The 12,297-nt window shown below is 34.6% G+C and overlaps 2 protein-coding genes across 2 annotated transcripts; one reads left to right on the top strand and one right to left on the bottom strand.

Moving 5' to 3' along the window:
- Positions 1 to 5,037: 5,037 nt before the first annotated feature.
- On the bottom strand, positions 5,038 to 7,478 carry LOC121294345 (protein FAM227B-like). The gene is made up of 5 exons (XM_041217962.1): positions 7,368 to 7,478; positions 7,018 to 7,090; positions 6,064 to 6,295; positions 5,579 to 5,634; positions 5,038 to 5,293 (listed from the first exon to the last, which is right to left on the bottom strand). Exons 2-5 carry the CDS (start codon positions 7,066 to 7,068, stop codon positions 5,276 to 5,278), a joined length of 357 nt encoding a protein of 118 aa, XP_041073896.1. The 5' UTR covers positions 7,069 to 7,090; positions 7,368 to 7,478; the 3' UTR covers positions 5,038 to 5,275.
- A 1,264-nt stretch (positions 7,479 to 8,742) lies between these two features.
- On the top strand, positions 8,743 to 11,156 carry LOC121294793 (tRNA-uridine aminocarboxypropyltransferase 1-like). The gene is made up of 4 exons (XM_041218879.1): positions 8,743 to 9,083; positions 9,461 to 9,604; positions 9,992 to 10,280; positions 10,755 to 11,156. Exons 1-4 carry the CDS (start codon positions 8,814 to 8,816, stop codon positions 10,982 to 10,984), a joined length of 933 nt encoding a protein of 310 aa, XP_041074813.1. The 5' UTR covers positions 8,743 to 8,813; the 3' UTR covers positions 10,985 to 11,156.
- Positions 11,157 to 12,297: the final 1,141 nt, after the last annotated feature.

Raw genomic sequence — 12,297 nt, 5'->3', positions numbered from 1 at the left:
AGAAGGTCCTGATCTTCTTGACTAGGCTTTAAGAGGAAACAAGACATGTCAACTATATATCATCTACTGTCAATTAGATCAATAAAGAGGGCCAGTATTTTGAAAAACATTGTCATCATCATCACAATCGACCCTTCAATAGCCATTGCAACTTAACTAATGCCCTGGTGCTGGTAATATTCATCCAAAAACATAAATATAAAACAGCTTTTGAAATTGTAAGCAATGTATGTATCTGTTACTTAATATGATGCAAAGGGTTACTGCAAATAAAAAATGTAATTGTAAGCTTATATATTATAGTTTACCTTGAACTTATGAAGGAAGTACCACCAAAATCCATCCTTAAAGACTGCAACAGATGCTTGAGATAGGAAGAAAGTTTTCCAGATCTTTATAAAGGCAGCCTGAGGACACAAATGCTCTATTTAGTTTATTTCATTTATTTTTTTAAGTAACTACTGTTGTAATATAAATCAAATAGATTAACTGCCACTAACAGATGATTTTGAGTGTACATTTTACAGTTAATGTTTTGATCCCCTTAGAAACTTTCAATCCAACTGGTTTTCAGTCGGGCTGTGGACCTTGGCTGTATCTGACTTTCTACCAAGTTTCAGGTTGTTATTTGAAAATGTGTAAACACAGTAACTTTGTAGGTAGCAGACAACAGACAAATAATACGTGGTCATAAAAATGAGCAATGCCAGCCTGTCTGATTTAACGTTTTATCATGAACTATTATGTAATAATAATTTATAAAACTGCTAGTATATACTGTAGTCATTATTTATTTATTTTTTTTAAATGTAGTAGTTGGCAATTGTTTTTATATTTTTTTTTTTACCAATTTGGAATAGCCAATTATTTTTAGGCTCAGTTCACTGCCACCACCCCCATGCTGACTCAGAAGCGGCGAAGGTGAACAGACGCAGTCCTCCGAAGCGTGTGCCGTCAGCCGACTGCTTCTTTACACACTGCAGGCCCACCATGCAGCCACCTCAGAGCTACAGCGTGAGAAGAAAACACAGCTCTGGGCAGCTTACAGGCAAGCTTGCAGGCTCCCAGCCAGGCTACCTAAGCCCCCCGCCCTTCCGCTGGGTGGCGCTTGGCCAATTGTGTGCAGCCCCCTGGGAACTCCCACCCAGTGCCGAAGTGCAATAGCCTGGACGTCGCCGGGCGTATCCTGCACTCCACGCAGAGTGCCTTTACTGGATGCGCCACTCAGGAATCACTAGAGTGATTTTTTTAAACATGTCACAATAAGCAGGTCAATAACAAAATACTAAAAAATTTCCATTCTGCCCCAGAAATTATGAATACAAAAGCACAATCATGTTTTAAATGTATCTGGTTTGAAGCGGGTTCTGAAAAATACAGTGTTATACAAATCCTAACAACTTTTTACATTTATAACTTTAAACTCTGTTTCAAAGCTCTTTTCAAAATACCTGCTCTAGTGCCTTGATATTGTAAGGATTATTGCCCACATTGTCAAACAGATAACACAGCAATAACAGAAAAGCCATGTGTTGTTAGGTTTTTGGGGGGTTTTTTTTCACTCCCTGCAGTGATTTAGAGAGGACAGATCTCAACTGAGTTTAACATGCTTTGATCAAGTATTTTCCTGAGCAAATGTGACACAATGTATTGCCCTAATAAAACGGGGAAATCCTCTCTGCTCAAACACGTCTTCCCCTAAAAATGTAAATGTCATATATATATAATAACAAAAGACGAGGACAGGACATGTGTGTTACATGTGTATGCTTGGCATGCAAGTGTGCATGCAGTCATGTTCCATTAAAACAGTAAAAAAAAAAAAAAGCTTTACCATCACAGAAACAAAATGCAGCAAAAATCTGCTTTATATCCCACTGAAACCATCTGGCTTTAGATGACAGGAAATTAACATTTGCCATAACAAATAAATGTAACACTACTTCAATACACAGGAATTCCAGAAAAAAAATACAAAATGCATGTTCTAAATAGCAGTACACGCAGTATTTGTTCATCTGTGAAAATTGTGGTTTTGGCACCTACACTAAATGTAGGTTCGGAATTCATGGAGTCTACATGGGCTGTCTATCTAGCACATCTCACAATCATCCAATTTCATCTCAAAACGTATTTTTGTAATTAAAAACATTACTCACCCTGTTATATTTTAAAAGGTGGGCTTTTTTCATTTTTTTTTTTTAAGAACTTTCAATAATTCTACAGTTTTACAAGTAGTCCTGTGTCTTTTCAGAATACATGTAATATGGTTTTACTATGGTGAAACATAAGTGTGATTTTGCAACTATTTTTATAAAGGGAAAAAAGCTGGTTATTGTTAAGGGCCCTTGAACTTAAAACTTAAAAACAAAAAATGATCTTTCCAAATTGTAATCATACTCTCTACTTCATGATGTTAAAAAAAAAAAAAAGCATACGTTAAAAACAGTACAATACATCAGGTAAAATATCTTCTGAGTTTTTATTGCATTCATATTTCAATGCAATATCTTTAATTCCATCAATTGTCAAAATGAAGACCAAAGCCAAGAAGCATAATTCATAATGTTACGAGAAAGCATATTCACTTAATAATTGAGAGTAATATGTTGGCAAATTGCAGGGCCTTCATTTATCATCAGGCTCAAAGGCCAAGCTGATTCGTACTTTTTGCATTATGTCTGCCAGATGGCTATTGAGAGGCCTGTTGATTCATAACATACAGTAATGAGAGGCAAGATCAATTTAGTGAAACGAGTGGGAAGAAGACAACCATGCTAAACTGAACCTCCAAAGAAGCATAAAACACTTATTTTAAAAGACAGGCATTACTGTCTGATGAACAGTCAAAATGCCATAGCAAGAAGGACATTACCGGTACATCCTTTTAAAGATTAAGAAACATGTAAATGAGTTTAAAAGCAGTTTGTGTTTATTCTTGTTTTAAAATAGAAGGCTAGAAGTCAATGACAAATCCCCCCCCCCCACCCCATGTACAGAGGACAATTCCACCCATTATTTGTAACCGCTTAATCCTATAGAGGGTCGCGGTGAGCCGGAGCCTAACCCGGCAGACACAGCGGGACCACACCCTGGATGGGATGCCAGTTATAGGACAATTGATTTATTTAAATAACATGTGTTATGCTAGACTGATATGTATGTTTATGCATATATTTAAAATCTCTTTCAGTGTAGGCCAAATCCCCATAATAACGACATTAAATCAATAATTGTTCGAAAACAATTAAATTGCCTCTGAATAATATAATAATCACTATATTACACTATATTACTCAAAGCAAAATCGTGTTTAGCAGCCATAAAGTCTGATTTTACCAGCCACTAAAAATGCAGTAAAGAATGGTGTTCATCTGGCGTTCTGCACCCACTATCAAATTTGCACTTTGCCATCATTAATCCATTAAGATTATATTGAAATGCATTCAAGTGAAGAAAAGAGCAAGGAATTGGGAGGGATCGGGATACTAAGTGGGTGCAAACATTAAAATGTGATGTAAGAATTTTACCTTGCACTTAAGCAATTGCTGACCCTCCATACTTTACACCTCTTCTTACAAGGTGCAAACCAATGTAGAAGATTGTAACTAACAGCAGTATATAAGCACACACCTGCAGAGACCTGTCGTTGTTTTCAGGATGGCTGCTGTGGTACACTTTCTGATGTGGTGACAATTGGCTCTTGTTGAGGAGAGAAAGCAACACGTTCGCAGGAGAAGGGCAAAGCGAAGAAGACCCCCACATATTAAATCCCAGGGTCACTTTGTTTGGGAGGCCGGAGGATGCGGTGCTAAAGCGTTATCATCTCACTCCGTCATCCTTGACCTCATAGCTCAATTGAGGGATGAGCTAGACCCCAGGGTCAATCTAGGGATCACTATCCTTGCACATGTGAAAGTACTGTGTTCTCTGCACTACTTAGCCTCTGGTTCCTTTCAGACCACAGTTGGAATGTCTGGAGGGATAGCCCAACCCACCTTTTCCAGAGTTCTAAGCATATTTCTAGATGTCATGCTGAAAAGGGCAGGTCAATACATATTATTTCCTAAGGATACTAGCATAACTGATGTTGGCTGAGGCTTTTTCAAACAACTCTGTTTCATGCTAAGTGACCTCAGCTGTAAGGACTCTCAGCTCCTTCTAAGAAACCTTTTATTTTCTTTTTCGTGCACCAAGATGACTCTGTGCTGCCCTTCCTCTGACATTTGTATGTTTATGCTCCACAAATGTCATACAGCAACTACTGCTCTCTGTACTCCTAACTGCAAGAGTTGCTGCAAAATAGACTGATGCACTCTTGAGACCCTCTTTATCATAATTGTGGATCATTATTTGTCCGTGTTGAGTAATTTGCAAACAAGTAATAGGGCACAGTGCAAAACAATTGCCTGACCGCAATGCAATTTGAATTTTGTAACATGCAATGTGCCTATACAGTACTACATGACCCCCTAAGTATCAGGAATAATCATCTTCAGCAGTGAATGATCACAACTTGTGTGTATATTTAAAGAATAGAGATATAATCAAAATATTTCTGTACTAAGACTTACTAGATTACTATCAAGATGTTAACACAATTACAAGTACGTACATTAAAATGCTGGGCTTCTGAAATACAGTTTAACAGCTGTACTGCATCTAGTTGGCCTGGCAGATCAGTTAATTCATGAGGAGCAAATCCTGGGAAACTGCAGACCTAAAATACCAATCAGTTCAAATAATCAGCTGCTAAATACTATGCATTTAAGAACACACAAATCTTATATTTAGATAACATTTTGTAATTCTGAATAGATTTTTGTCAATGTCTTCAATTTTACATACAAAAAACCCCCCAAAAAAACACATATTGCCAAGCAAGATTTTTATTTAATTTTTTTATCATATTAACACACACACACACACATATATATATATATATATATATATATATATAATATATATATATATATATATATATATAAAATACAGTAGTGACAGTAGTGACATGAACAACTAAAAACAGCAGGTGAGAAAAAAACAAAAGTCTAATGCAAAACAACATTTAAATATAATTTGAATTTGCCACAGTATTTACTTAGATTATATTTTCACAGCAGACGTACCATAACATTTGGATTTCTTGTTATAGCTGTAGCTTTCTAAAACAAATGTAAAAAAGAATATATATATATATAAGACGATAAAACTGTATGCATTAAAATGCTGTTTTCCAGCGTTTTCATCATGGATGATAACATTAGGTAATCACTCAGGAAGACTTGTCATGCTGAAAGGAAATGAGGCATAGAGATACTTAATTTGACCTCCGGTATAAGAAGTAATAAAGTTATTTAAGAAACGAACATTAACATGATCAGTTTTGTCATTGAATATGTGTTTGTTCAAATAGTCTAATGTTTGTTCAAGCACTAAATTAAAATAAACAGGAAAATATACATCCTAATATCATATTTGAAACAGAAATCCACCCCTCATCACTGTTATGACTTCATTTGTTTCTTAGATTTATTTTTTGATATTACATTTTAGACCTGCGCTGTACTAATCATACCTTTCTGAGCTGTCGGCATGACCCAGTTAGAGCATCTGAAATGCCTTTCAGAAAACCTAAAAGGAAAATAAAACATAGTTATTAGAAATAAACAGAAAAAATACAAATTATGAATTAAATACCTACTTTTTTTGCATTCCAGAATTGTAGTTTGTTTATTAATGCTTCCATGTTACTGTTAGGACTTGTACACTGAAAGGCAATAGTTCTTTGAAGAAATTTCAAATGTAAATCACAAGCTGTTAATTCAGCTAAAAGTACCTGTAGTAGAACAGTACCAGCCTGATATTAAACTGAATATAATGTAAAGACAGCCAATCCTTTGATTAATTAGTAAAAGACTACACGTAGTATGAATGTCCAAGGTCACATTGTAGCTAAGTTAATTTTCAACAGAATATGTTTATACCAAAAATGACAAGGCTCAATTTCTATAACATGCATAATGAAAGCAGTAACATGTAAAGAAAATAAAGTTGAATTACTCTCCGATGGTTGGCCTTTGATCTTGGGTTTTGTTTTACAGATCAGTATTTTTGAAGCATGTTCTTCTAACTGTGAGGATACTGTATTGAACCTTTGCTCCATAGAATCAATAACCTCCATTGGAAAGGGTGCATTTTTACAGAGATAATCTGCAATAGCATTAGGTGATCTGTAAACTGCTAGTTCTCCTGTTATTTGTAGATCTTCTTCAAGGGTGATGGGCCAGGCAGTCTAAAACAAATGTTAAAATAGTTTTTTTTTTAAATGTAGTTTATTTGTTTATTTAACATTTTATGTTATTACATATACCAGTCCAAAATGTCTCAGGATGGTTACTTTAAACTTACATTTGTACAGTAATTTATGTAGTTTAAGCATGCATGCCTTTTAAATTTATTTAGAGATTTGTTTTTTCAGTTTGCATGCGCTAATACATAATTTATTTGCACTTGCACATTATTGCAGGAAACTTCTAGGTGAAGCTGAAACTATATACATTTTCAGAGAAATCCAAGATTATTCCCATAGGCATGTCAAACTAAAATGCCATTAATCAAATCACAATTTGGCAACACATGTTGTTCATTCAGTGTTAACTAATATTTACTGTACCTTTAAAATATCTGTTTTTATACCTCACAGGAAAGTCAACAAAGGCTATGTGTGTAAAGTTTTTACAACAATATCAGTATCCAGTGCACTGTTCTGAAGTGTTAACTGAGCTAGCGCAGGTACATGGGATCTGCTTGGGATTTGTACTGGCGAGTTAGTTTAGGAGTATAGTTACACATAATCCTGGCTCTCATACCACAATGTTCCTAGCTATTCGTCACTTTCGTGCTGGCTTTAAAGAATAATAAAGACAAGACACGCATAACACCAGATATACCATGCAATTCTAAATGTTAAATGCACTTCTTAAGACACTGCGCTGTAACAGTGGTATTTCTTACCAGCTTTTGAAACTCTAAAAAATTTTCAAAGGCTGTTGGAGGTTCTTCCATTTTTTGCAGACTGCAGAATAAACTGACACAGGCAACAGTGATTACTGTAGATTCACCAGCTTTGTATTTGCATTATTTTGCCTCTGTATATGCATACTTGATAATAAAATAAAGACTAAACACCTTGCATTTGTCCACTGTTCTCCTATACGACCCGTCAGTGAATCTACACAATTTCTTATTTGTTTTAAACTTTGTGTTTGTTATAAAACTTGTACCGTATTTAACTTACCGGGTAGGCTACGCTAATCAACACAGTGAAATAAATAAATAAACAATATTTATTTGCATGTACTTACAAACCAAACGTGACTAATTTCAAAGCAACTAAGACGCTGGTGTTATCTTTTTCATATATATACAAAACTCTCGCACAACCATTTCAGCAGTTACTAAGCAACCACAAGCAACTTCTTGGTCTTCCGGTGTGATTGGTAACACTTAAATCGGACGTAAGGAACACTTCTGGTATTTTGTTCCATTGCTCGGGTATGTTCTTTGCTGAATTCCATGTATTTATTTATTTATTTTTTAACACGTATAATATACTAGTGAACACAATTCATCAAAATTAAACGAAACTATTGTCGCTTTACAGAGATATTAAGATAAAATAGTCATACTTCAGTCGATGTTGCTTCCTGTAAATGTTGTTGTTTTTACACATAGCTAATAATAAATAAAATAAATAATATGTATTGCAAACCTTTAATACTTTACCCCGATTTACAGGAGGAAGATTGTGTTGCAATACATGTTAGGGAAGTGATTCTAATGTATGTTTCAATAAGGATACATGTGCGCAAATTGACAGTCCTGTTTCTTTAAATTAATGCAATTAATTGCAACTTTTTTTTTTTTTTAAATAGTCATATTGTGTATTGCGTTTTTCTCCTCCATGTGCTCTTCTTATCCAGATGGCTCAAAAAGTCTAATGTGCTTTGGGAAAATATTATAATAATACAGACGATACACTTAAAATTCATGAATGATATATTTATACACTTAAAATATGTCCATGATGTATATATATATATATATAATTTTTTTTTGTTTCCAAGTTGATATATTTGCTATGCAGAGAAAATGTTACTTGAATTGCGAAAACAACTAAAGACAAAAAGGGCAGATCTATTTCACTCGCTTGGTTAAAAATGTACTTTCTGGAAACCGTCAATCACTTGAGCCTGCTTATTGTATGTAACAAGGTATTTCCTACCAGCTGTTGAAACTAAAACATCTCCAAAGCCTAATCCTCTGGAGTTTCTAACATGTGGGAAAGCTATTTCCCCCCACTAGTCAGTAATGTTCTTAATTATCTGTAATAGTTGTTAATAATAATTCGAGAAACGGTTGAGGTCGGGGCTAGTGTAATAAAAAACTAAAAAAAAAAAAAAAAAAAAAACTAAAACAACAAAAAAAACATTATGGGTGTGTTAGTGTAGGGTCATACACTATTTACACAATTATATCCTTTGTTTAATTAACCGTATTTGTATTACGTATGCAGCAGTGGTGTAAATAATCCATAATTATTTTGTTTACATTAAAATAAAATATTATGGATTTGGAAAGAGTTGGATAATGGAAATATACAGTATTCAAATATTCCGTTTTTTTCATCAGTAAAAATGCAAAAAAGAAAGCTATTTTTTAATTGAAGACATGAATAAATCCAGCATCAATACATGACAATTTCTTGGTGTCTCTCAATGTATTTTCAGAAAGTGTCTTGAGTTACTGAGATGTCTTCAACCCCAATGGCTTCCTTAACAGAATCAAGCACTTTAGAGTTCCCTGACAACCACACTAAATCGTCAGCATGTTTGAGTGATTCAACAAGCACAGTTAACGAGCCTTTACAGAACCTGCACTTGGCATCTGATGAGGTACTTGAAAGAGGGCAGACGGGTGGAAGATCAAAGTGCTCAAAATGTAGTGGTTCAAGGATGTTTTATTGTTACACGTGTTGCTCTTTAGTAGGAGTGAGTCAGGAAGAGATCCCCAAAGTCAAGGTTAGTATAACAACATGGTTTCACTGTACATTGTATATACTAATATGCAAGGTCATTTTTTTCACTTTATAGAAAGCCATTATATATATATATATATATATATATATATATATATATATATATATATATATATATATATATATACACACACACAGCAGGTCAGCCTGGTGAGTGCCGGCAATCTTAAACACGTACTGTAGCAGAGTTATGACAACAGTACTCATATATAATGTCGATAAAAGGAAGCCCAGCAGTGGTAAAACTATATAAACAAATGCTTTATTTAATGCATTACATGTTTAAGACATATACTTGTTTACTTGACTTATAGTTTTAAAGCTGTAAATGTTACAAGTTATGGATGGACTGTTTTTCAGCTTCCACTTAGGATAGATATTATCAAGCATCCTAATGAAACGGATGGTAAGAGCACAGCGATACATGCTAAACTCATTGCACCAGATGATGTTAGCATTTATACATACCCCTGCATTCCTGAGTATGAAGATAAAAGACACGAAGTAAGTATATATTTTACTGTTTTTTTTTTTTTTCACTTACAGGTATATATTTAAATTTAGCAGCCATGATAATGGTTCTGTCCTAGCAGTCTATAGAGCAAAGTATTTGTGCTAAAATGTATTTTTGGCTTATGCCTTCATACCACTGAATACTGTTGAAACCGAAAGAACAAGTTAACAGAATCTGAGAATTATTTGTAATATTTTTATAAATTAGATTTTAGAACCATCTATAAAGTAGGTGGTTCTTATTAGTGTTTAAATCCTTGTATAACTTTAAAACTCCTAATCAAGTGAAAATAAGGATTATGTAACACAATCAATATGTCAAAAATATAAACTGAACTCGCCAGATGCCACTGACTCATTTATTTTACTGTTTGTTAGGTTGTATTAGTTTTCCCAGGTCCAGATTCAGTTACAGTAGAAGACATTACCAATCGGCTTTTAAGGCTTGCTGACAGGGGATCTCCGTGTCTTCAAGACCACCACAGATCAGCAGAAGAACCTGCTGCTAAAAGGATGAAGCACAACACAACAGCAGAAGATGGTGAAGCCCCTTCTCCGAACAAAGAAACAAAGCAAGGGAGGCATAAGCATCTTCTGAAAAGAGTTGTGTTTATTGACAGTACCTGGAATCAGACCAATAAAATAGTTACTGATGAACGACTTCAAGGTAATGGAATTTGTATTAAAATTAATAAAGCAAAAGCATTCTTCCTGTTGTTTGTGAATATAAAGATTCCACATTTAGCAGCTCATCTTTGACTGCACTGAGGAATTATTGTATGAACCACATATCCCAGGATTACCTGGATCCCCAGGTACTGTCAGAGGCTGTAGAAGTCCAGCTGTGTTTTATCCTCTGATACATGAACGTGTAAATGTTGCTGGTATTTAAAGCCACATCTGTCAAGATCAATGGAATAGACCCCAGTGTCCTTTTAGGGATCTCTCTTATCTTTTAATACCTGGACAAGGCATTGTATTGTGTAAATAACGTAGGCTACATTCATAGGATTGTATGTAGGTAATACAAGTAATCCAGTCATATTAAATCCGGACAGCATTGAATTAGTGTTGAAAAATAAGTATTTAGGATATTATTTGTTTCATATTTTAATGTTTTTTTTTGTTTTGTTTTTGTAAGCTTTGCTTCAAGTGGAATTGAAAACAAGGAAAACCTGTTTTTGGCGTCATCAGAAGGGATCCCCTGACACGTACCTCTCCACTATTGAGGCTATTTATTATTTTCTGGTAGACTTCCACCAGGAGTGTTTATCAGAAGAATATCATGGAGAATATGATAATCTCCTGTTTTTCTATTCATACATGCACAAGCTCATCAATAAAGCCAAGCATGCCGCTGGGAAACTGTGACTTCATAACACACTATACTGCTGGTGCCTATCCAGTGTCCTCTTTACCCAGTTTTCATGAATAATGGATTTTCATTTTCGTATCTTTTTTTTTTTTTACTAGTGAACTGTAAGCACACAAGTGACCCTTTCCTTATTGTAAATTTCTAACTAGTTATCATACTTTAAACATTGTATAAACTGTTTTTATTAGCATTTTACAGACTCTGAAGAAGGATAAAGCAAGACCAAATACAAGCTGATGAAGGAATTACAATAATGTTTTTAAAGAGCTCCAAATCAGGTTTTCAGGGTGTGTCATTTGATTGTAGTGCCTGGGTGTACTGACACCGTAGGATGAGAAGTCATTTTGGGTCTGTGAAGAATGTTGGGTGGGTATTGCAGTACAGGTGTTGTTTAAAAGTAATAGCTATGCTAAATACATAGTCATACCCACAATAAACAAATCTTTTCTAATGCTATTTGTTTTTAATTGCATGAGGCTTTGACATCACAGAAGGGATGACGCAATACATATAAACGTGGTAGTATGTTGAGGTGAGTGCCTCACACAATGTTCTGTTTTGAATTAAAGGAATTTAAAAAAAGGTCATCATCTTTCAAATTAAATTCATTTTCCCTCATTAAATGTTACATGCCAACGTAGGCAACTATAACAATCACTCAAACAAGAATCACATTAGCTCATATGTAAAAGAAGGGTTAGTGGGTTTGAAAAAATAAAAAAATAAATTGAACTTTAAACTTTTAAAGTATTTGTTTAATTTAAGTCAGGTTCACCAACTGTGATCAGAGCTAAATTGCACGCATGATTGTTATTTTATTTTTTTTTAAATGTATGCTAGTTACTTGTAGCGTTCAACAGATGAAATCTTTTTTTGTCCATTTGTCTAGGAAAGTCATAGTGACACACTGGTGGCTGATAGTGCCATAAGGGTTCTAAACAGCTTAGTTGTCCTTTGTTTAAAATACTTTTGCCTTTTGAATCGGTGGTTGAACTTGTGCGCCAGCTAAGGCCGTGCTATGCTCGAGTTGCACTCCCATTTATTATTAATCTTTTCAAGATTAGTCCTGTCAAATCTTCTTTGTTCCTAACACCTTTCGTGCGATTTCCTAATGTACACAAAATCCACATTATGGGTTTTGTTGTAAAGCGTCTACCGACATTGTTACAACCAACATACGTTTCAAATTAGAATTTCAACCTACAAATATCACATACAATGAAAAGCCTGTAACTTTATGGGCAAAACTGAAACACAAGTACATTATGTATTGACAGCCTCCTTTCTACCTTTCCTTATTTATTTCTCC

This window comes from Polyodon spathula, chromosome 19, assembly GCF_017654505.1.
Source record: "Polyodon spathula isolate WHYD16114869_AA chromosome 19, ASM1765450v1, whole genome shotgun sequence".
NCBI lineage: Eukaryota > Metazoa > Chordata > Actinopteri > Acipenseriformes > Polyodontidae > Polyodon > Polyodon spathula.
The sequence above is the reverse complement of the archived record's forward strand: the minus strand, read 5'-3'. Positions and strand labels throughout refer to the sequence as shown.